This window comes from Plasmodium coatneyi, chromosome 3, assembly GCF_001680005.1.
Source record: "Plasmodium coatneyi strain Hackeri chromosome 3, complete sequence".
In the NCBI taxonomy this organism is placed as follows: Eukaryota; Apicomplexa; class Aconoidasida; order Haemosporida; family Plasmodiidae; genus Plasmodium; species Plasmodium coatneyi.
The window spans coordinates 697,639-706,198 of NC_033558.1; the positions used below are offsets into that span (position 1 = coordinate 697,639).

General features: G+C 46.8%; 3 protein-coding genes across 3 annotated transcripts; 2 read left to right on the plus strand and 1 right to left on the minus strand.

Annotated features, from left to right (window-relative positions):
* Positions 1 to 370: 370 nt before the first annotated feature.
* PCOAH_00005290 (Uncharacterized protein) lies at positions 371 to 3,537 on the plus strand (the record flags this gene model as incomplete). The annotated part of the gene is made up of 2 exons (XM_020057342.1): positions 371 to 434; positions 761 to 3,537. Coding segments are annotated over 2 exons (2,841 nt in total), but the record flags the coding sequence as incomplete, so codon positions are not given.
* A 284-nt stretch (positions 3,538 to 3,821) lies between these two features.
* Positions 3,822 to 4,421, plus strand: PCOAH_00005300 (Uncharacterized protein; the record flags this gene model as incomplete). Its single annotated transcript, XM_020057343.1, has 1 exon — positions 3,822 to 4,421. The coding sequence occupies one exon, from the start codon at positions 3,822 to 3,824 to the stop codon at positions 4,419 to 4,421; it is 600 nt and encodes a 199-aa protein (XP_019912994.1).
* Positions 4,422 to 4,889: 468 nt separating this feature from the next.
* PCOAH_00005310 (Uncharacterized protein) lies at positions 4,890 to 7,991 on the minus strand (the record flags this gene model as incomplete). Its single annotated transcript, XM_020057344.1, has 1 exon — positions 4,890 to 7,991. One exon carries the CDS (start codon positions 7,989 to 7,991, stop codon positions 4,890 to 4,892), a length of 3,102 nt encoding a protein of 1,033 aa, XP_019912935.1.
* Between the last annotated feature and the right edge of the window lie 569 nt (positions 7,992 to 8,560).

The following is an 8,560-nucleotide window of genomic DNA, read 5'->3' on the forward strand; positions in this document are numbered from 1 at the left end:
GCGGAAAAACAGTAAAAGATTCCTTTTCGAATCCCTTCCTTGAGACTCTCCACAAGATGAGCACCCCCCTTCAGAGTTTTTTTTTTTTTTTTTTTTTTTTTTTTTTCTGCATGGTTGGCAACTGGGGGCATCTCCCCTTGAATTCTTGGCCACTTTATCACGCTATTCTTCAAACACCTATTATAACAGCACTGCGTGGACCGGCCCCTCCCTGTGTGCACCAATATGGGTGAACAAATTGGAGGAACTTTTGCACCAGGCTAATTACCTTAGTGCATGGGGGACGCCCCTAGGGGAAGCGCCCAAGTAGGCGTTACCACAAAAAGAGAGACCAAATCAGGTGAAGAAACAACATTGAGCAGTGGTTGAAAGCAACGAGGCAGCGTCACCCAGGCAGAAAGAGTCGGCGCCAAACAAGTCGATTTTGCCAACGGGTAGGTTGTAAAATATATTTTTTCACCTATGTGCATTTACCACGGTCAGTTGTTCCCCTTTCTCGCCGCGTTAAACTGTGCAGGAAAAAAAAAAAAAAAAAAAAAGTGAAGCACGCTGATAGAGGGTCTCCCACCGATGTTGTGCATCCATTTACAAATGAAGTCGAAGAAAATGAATCCTAAACGGTAATAAATGTATCTGCCCATTTTTTTATACTCATGGGGAGTTTTGTACGGCCTCTTGTACGACCATTTCGCAGAATGCATACGTAGGATCGCGCCGCAGGGGGGATTTCATTTTGTGAGTCCCCTTTTGGGGTGCTCAGAGGGGAGAGGCAATCATAAGCACAAGCAGAGACGCCGCAGTAGTTGCGGGCAGCAATTCGATCCACGTTCTACGCGCCGATGCTGGATCAGCAGGGCCCACCTCGACACGGAGGCACAAATTAGCGACGTCCTTCTCTACCACGGAGGGGACCCAAATGGAGGAGAAGCACAACTGGGACAGAGAAAAAGACCCGCCTTAAACGAAAATGTTAAGTGTAAAAAAAGAGTTGGATCTTCCAGGAAGGCACTCCTAAAAAACATGTGTGCAATAATAAATGAGCAGAGTGAAGAACGAATGAAGCATTTGGATGAGCTAAACATAGGCATGAACGACAGTAGCAACTGCAGCAACCTGTTGGAGGTTGTCCGAAATGGGGGTAACCCTTTGGCGAACAGCTCAGCAGCGAAGGAACTTTCCTTGAATGGTGAAGTGATCCAAATTGTGGAAGCCTACTGGCTGTGCACGTTGAAAAATAGACATTTGTATTCATTTTTAAAAAAAAAAAAAAAATTAATTTTCAGCGTCAGTGCGGGAGTGGATTCCCTCTCCCTCTTGTACTCCTTCCTTTTTGTTCTGTACAAAATTTTAGTGACCCTACGGTACAAATATTCTGAAAGTTACGAATCGTTGTTGCAGATATTAAATGGCGTATACTCCTATTCGCATGATGATATAGAAAGGATTGTCCGTTGCAGTGAGGGAAATAGTGGCGTCCAGTTCTTTGCCTCCGTTTTGAGCAACGTAACCGTCGTGTACTGTAACCACGCGACGAGGGAGGAGTGCGTCAAGGAGAAAAACTTTGTGAAGTATATTTGCAGGAGACACAAGCTGAGGTTCCGCACCAAGGTGCTCAGGAAGAACGAAGGGGCGGCCCAAAAAAATCAACCGGGCCGCAAACAGGGGAACAACTTTCTACTCCTGGCCAGGGAATGGAGGAGAGACGTGTACGTGCAGCTGACCAGGCAGCTGGAGGGGGAAGCCATGAGGGGAAGACACATGCGAACAGCGCAGGGGGGCAATCACAACTTCATATACGCAGATGGTGGGAGCACGCTGAAGTACACCTACCGGGATTACCTGACCGACGTAGACCACTACATAAGATTGGCTAATAAGAAGCCCATTTCGGAGGTGCTACTCAGGGCTGAAGCGCCAACCAGCACGTCGTCGAGCATGTTGGTAACCGTTCCGATGGCCACCACGCGCCCCTGCAAGTTCGTGAAGTCGCTGGTATTTGTGGGGCACCACCGCAACGACAACAACGAGACGGTGCTGTTTCAGTTCCTCAGGGGGGCCTTCATTAAAAACCTGAGGGGCATAAAATTCCTCACCGTTTTTAAGGACTGCCTAATATACAGGCCGTTTATCAAGCTGAGCAAAATTCACCTGTATATGTACATGCAGATTGTGAACAAGTCTTGGCGCTTCGACAAATCCAACCGGAACTTGTCCTCCTCGAGAAACTTCATCAGGCACGTTATCATTCCGAGCATTTCCTCCTTGTTCGGGGGAGGGGTCCCCAATGGAGGCAACAAGGGTACGGCAACAAACACGGACATGACAGCCAACACGGACACGGACGCCAAAACTGCTATCAAGCCCCCCCTGACCGATGAACTGCAAAGCAGCCGTGTGTACGCCTACCCCGCGCTGGACCGCAAGCTCAGCAACATCATGGCCCAAACGAGCAACTTGGACAGCCATCTCCAGTTCTACACAAACCTCTTCACCATATACATGCACAACAAGTACTACAACTGCAACTACAACGAGGGAAGCACGCACACAGAACGAAGTACCAATCCGTTCGTTAAAGAATATCAGACCATGCAAAGCAAATTGTACAACACTTTTTTTGGAACCAGGAACGATCAAATGGATGCACTCATATCAATTAACAAAACATTATATGAACATAATTTTTTTTTTAAAATTTTTAATTTTTTGGAGTTTTTCATTTTACCCTCCACATTTGTCCGCATACAAATTTTGCATGAAATGGTGAGGAAGTACACGGGGGTCAGCCTGACCTATGGCAATGCAGACCGTGTGTACAGCTCGCTTTACCAGTTTGTTCGATCTTACGTGTGCACCACTACAGGGGAAGGGTCAGCCATGAATGGACAGATGGCCTTATCTTCCCTCTGCGATGGGAGGGGAGAAGCACAGGGTACAAATGACGATCAGCCGTGTAGCGTATCCCCCCAGGGGGTAATTCCTTCACTAAATGAGAAAGTACGAATTATAGATCTGGATGGAAGAAACAAACTCCTCGTTAATAGAATCTTCTTTCGCATAGTAACCAGTGGAGAGAAAAAACAAAAACACTCTGAGGAACCCCCTCCTCCTAATCTACGAGAAAAAAACGCAAATGTGTACATCCTCGATGATATATCAGCACAGGTCTGCAGGATCAATCGCAGCAATGTTAACAGGATGATCAACCAGAAGGGCACATACCTGCTCATTAAAAAGAGGAGGAAAAAAAAAAAGGAAAAGTTCCAAGTATACATTCGTTACTTAAAGAGGAATGATTTTTTACACATTGGCAAAAGGCCCATCAAGGCAACGAAGTTCCTTTCTAGGCGTGGCATTCCCCCTGTGTACATGTTTTCCCTCCCCGTTGTGCATATTTCAAATTTTAAAAAAAACAACTTGGTTTTTTTGCACCTCTTTGGGGAGATAATACAGAATGGAAACTTTTCCGTTCAGCAGTTTGTGCAGATGAGCGACGTGCACAGTGCCTTCGTTTATTCGATTCGTTTTGGTAGGTAGCTCGCCAGCTGTGACTTCTTTAGTTGCCTTTTCGGCATTTTTAACTTTTTTTTTTTTGATACATATGTATATTTATGTATATATATATTTTTTTTTTTTTTTTTTTCCCAATTTGTGCTCATCCGTTGAGGGGGACCTTTCCTTGGTAAAAAGGCGCCTCCTCGTGAATTCACCTCCTTGCAAGCCATTCTGGGCAGCAAGATGTAACAACGTTTGTTTGGGGGGTTTTCTAAATAAGTTCGCCTAGCGATATTCGAGCAAATAACTTCCCTGCAACCCGCAAGATGTACGAACTGGGAGAGGGCGCCCGGGAGGAGGCCGGCGAACACATGGAAGCGAGTATCAACAACATCGCCAACAAGCTAGCCAACATCCTCTACATCACCAATGTGTCCATGAAGGAAAACTTTGCAGCGCGAAACTCCTTGCAGTATGCCAAGTTCATTAATGACATGAAATCCTACTGTGTAAATCTGATCCAGGCAGTCAACAACATAAGTGCAGATTTTTACAACTACACTTGCTTGCCTGTGCATACCATCCCCAGGAACCCCTACAACAACATACAGGATGTGAACACCATTACGAGCAACCTCAGTGTAGACGATGGGGCGGAAAAAATAAAACAGGACAAAAACACGCTGCACACATTCAGAACGACGTATGACCCAAAAGATTTCAACACCATCCTCAAACACATAGAGCAATTTAACGATAACGTTTTTTCCGCACTGAACAACATGCAACATGCTAAGGTCTCCCACCAAAGGTATGCAGAGACACAGACGTACGGGACGGTGCTCTCCGATCGTTTGAAGAGCAGAGAGAGGGACAGTGAGCACTTGGAGGTATATATGGCCAAGGTCAGTTACGGCCTATTCTGACAGGCGCAGCGGTGTTTTAACGGTGTGTTAACGGTTAGGAAGGGTGACCCCCTTGGCACTACTCCATCGCGGAGCTCCATTTTGAAGAACACAAGCTACTCCCAAGCTACTCATTTGGAGAAAAACAAACTTAGTATCAAACCCCGGCGGGGAAAATATCATCGCGCAGTTGAATCCCCAGGGGAGTCTTTTTTTTTTCTTTTTTTTTTGTGAGAGGGGATACTTTAGTCAAGACTATTGCTACGCTGGCATGCCGATACATGCGCGTCGCGTGCAACTTATTGCGAATACAATGAGTAGTTGTAGGGGTCATTTTAAGAAGAACGGGTGAGAAGTTTCGTCATTGCTTTTTCCGTAACTATGAAAACACACGTACACACACATGTAAACAGCTATGTAATTTTTTTTTTTTTTTTTTTTCTGTTCATAATTTTTTTTTGGCTAGCTGCGCAAGCATGTACATAATTCTCAACCCCTCAAATGTGCTGCCCCCCCGGCGAACTGATCAAACACGTTGCCACCCCCATTCGACATCTTTGGCCCAAAGGCGGCGGGGACACTCTTATCCATTTTATCCATTTTGCAATTAACTGCATTCCCATCGGAGTGAAAATAGTTCCCAAAGGTGGTCAAGTCAGCGGTCGAGTTGTCCGGAGGGCTTCTCACATCCTCATGGCTATTTACATACCCATTTGGGTAGCTATGGTGAGATGCACAGGTGGCCATGCTGCGAATCTTGTCATCACCCCTCGCGTAATTGTAATGGTATCCAGGATGGTTGACGCGCAGGGCCCAGTTTGTGTTAGCCCCATTTGTGTATTCGTCCAACTGTCCGAATGGGAAGCCATTTTGTAGCTTAAGGATTTCTTCCCCGTGGGGCGGGTAGGCATGGTGACTACTGTTAAAGCCTTTTTGCAGGTTTACGATCGATGGTTTGTTCGCCGCGAACGTGTGGGCCATGTGCCTCGAGTGCAGGTTGTACGCGTTGATGCTGTGGACTAGGTTGTTCTGGTTGTGTGAGGAGGAGTTTCCCACGTGACCGGTGGGGTTGTTCAAGCGGTTTGGATGGTTACTTACCAGGTTGGGGTGGTTATTCCCCCGGTTAGGCTGGTTTGGTACACGGTTAGGTGGGTTTTCCCCTAGGCTAGTGAAGTCTCCACTGCACCTAATCACGTGATCAAATCCCCCAGATTGGTTCCCCTTGCGAGGATAACTGTATCCATCGAAGTGGGGCGCAGTTCGAGGGGGTTCCTCCTTGTTGCCACTGCAAACACGTACGTCCCTGCTACCCCCGTCGGTGAACTGGCCCCAGTTACGCACCATATCCCCCTGAATTTTTCTGAACAAGGCGGGTGAGTAGGCATCGTCCCAATCGGAAAGCATAAGAGGTAGGAAGTGACCACTGCGAGATTTGTTGGAGGACCCCCCCTGCACCATCAAATTTTTCTTAATGGAGCAGATGCACAGATTGGCTTCCTCTCTCAAGCCATCCGGAACGGAGTTGTATTTAATTAGTTCGAACAGGGCGAAGAGTCTCGCGTTTTCAGGTCCATAAACAGACACGGAAAACTGTCTACTCTTTTTCACAAGTGAGTTTTCATTCCCGGGGGGGTGGCTCTCCTGGAAGCTTCCACTACCGGTCTCAGTCTTTGTGTTGATCACTGTGTTTGTCTCCGTATTCATCTCTGTTTTCGCCATAGCCGCATGGACACCTCCATTATGGCAATTTATTTCTTGGAGACCCTTCTGGACAAACCATTCCGCCCTCCAGCACTCCTTCCCCCGCACAATAACTTTGTAAATTCTCCCGGGAATTTTTTTTTTCTTTTTTTTTTTTTTTTCCGCCTTTACCTTTTTCTTCGACATTGGTGTGAGTAGTTTTCTCTTGCGTGTTCTTCCCGGTGCGCTTCGTCTTCGTGGGTGCAGATTCTCTGCGCATGTATATTTTCGCACCTCATGGGGAGTTGTGTCTGTTGGTCCATCTGCCAAACGGGCTCTGCTATTCATCTGTGCACATTCCAATTCGTATGTCACTTTGCGTTTTCTAACACCTGTTCGATTATACGTGTGGTTACTCTCTCCAGTGCTTCCTATGAAGGAGCGACTTTGTGTGTTCACGAAATGGATGTCCCTCTGTTGTTCCCCAGGGTTAACTTCCTCTTTAACTTTCATTTGGCCACTTCCACGGTGGAGTGTTTCATTTGATTGTTCACTCGTCATTGACTCGGGGGTCTCCTCTCCGTTATCCTTGATGGTTAAGTAGGCCCCACCCCCTGGTGTGTATATATGTATATTATTTTTGCTTCTCCTAAAATGGTAAATACGTTTGGAGGAGGCCTCTTCGCTGGTTAGGGTTTCACAAAACGTCTTGTCCTCGTCGGATGGGATGTCCCCATCATGGTTCATGTCTACCTGGGTACTTCCACCTTCATTCCCCTTTGGTATCGTTAAGCATTCATGGGTGCCACTACGCTTGTTCGTTTCATCGCTACCATTTGAAGTGCAGCAAAGCAATTCATCACTTAGGGTAGACATCAGGGGTGGGTAACCACTTGGGTCTCTCACCAACTCAGGTTTGTTCTCCTCGAAGGATTTTCCTCCATTGGTGGGAGTGGCCATTTTGCCGTCGCGGGAGACTTTCTCATCCACCACACTATCTGTTTTCTCAGCATCGTCATCATCTTTTTCACTTTTGGAGGAGTCCCAGTGTGGGAGATCTGACGAGGGGCACTCGGTCCCTCTGCACCCCCCCGGCTGGTTTGCATATCCATTCCTCATCTGCAGTGACGACTGGCTATAATTTTGGTTAGACCCCAAAATTGTCGAAGCTGAATCTGTACACAGGGTAGATGCAAAGGTGGGATCACTTCCTACCCTGGGATTTGTTAGAGCACATTCATCTGTCCTTAAAGGTAAGCCAACACCATTATTTCCCCCCTTTAACACAGACTCGATCTCGGATGAGCTCTTCATTTGGTCCTCATTTTCCTTCGTAATGAATCGGTTTGTAATTTTTAAATGTGCTATACCTACATGTTTTACGTCAGCCTGTTCGTCTGCTTCGTGGGACATCCTACCACACAGGGGGTCACTTACATCGTTCTTCATCTGCTCAAATTTCTCTTCCCCCCCTGATACTTCCTCTTTACTTTCCTCTCCTGTTTTTACCTTTTCATATATACTGTTACTGGCTTCATGTTTAACCTTCTCTAAAAGGGAGTGTTGCGCATTTGTGGGTGTCTCCACTGGGGGGGACAACCTGTGTGTGCTGTTCTGTGGGTGCCCCTTGGAAGTGCCGCCATAAAGATTACCCCCTTCAACCGGGTTGTGCTCAAACGGGGCGATTTCCATCGGAGATGTTAACTCCTTCATCGCGGTCAATCTCAACCCCCCTAACGGTTGCATCGTTCCGCCTTTATATTTTAATAAAGCATCGTCCACTATTTGATGTTCTTCCGATTTGGCTTTTCTGCAGGGGGGAATATCTCCCCGGATGCGTCTTTCACATCTGCGCTTTGAGTCACTGGGCCAGTCCCCTAAGATGGGGGCGCTCGCCTTCCGCTTGTGCATTAGCCTGAGGGTGCGATGGCCACACAGAACCACTCACAAGTGTAGATAATCTTGCCTCGCTTAAAATGTTGTTAAACGTAGAAATTAGTAACGACAAAGAATTGGCAGGCAACTAGCCAAATTGTAAAAAAGAAAAAAAAGAACGAAACTAGCGGCGTAGGTAAAAGTATGCTGTAGCTTTCCCTACTTTTGTAAAGACACAAAATGGTTGGAGTTTTATCTGCCCAAATGGTATGTAGAGGTAGGCACGTGCCGACCTGTCTACGCCCCTACGTGCGCTGAGAAGACAACTGAGCTCCACCTTAGGTGAAATTAACAAAACTGGACCTACTTTGCCGCTCTGCTGCGTGAGCAATGGGAGAGTTAGATGTTTGTTTGGATTTTCCTTCACGTCAGTGCAGCGAACGGATTGGCGGGTGCGGCCGAAAAGGAGCCGAAGTTAAGCCAAGGTGAAGTAAAAGAGAAGCCAAAGTAAAGCTAAATCGAAGCCAACACAAAGCTGCAACGAAGTACATGCCCTTTTAATGCATGTCTTCGTCGATCAAGCTTCACAACGGAAAACACAAGTG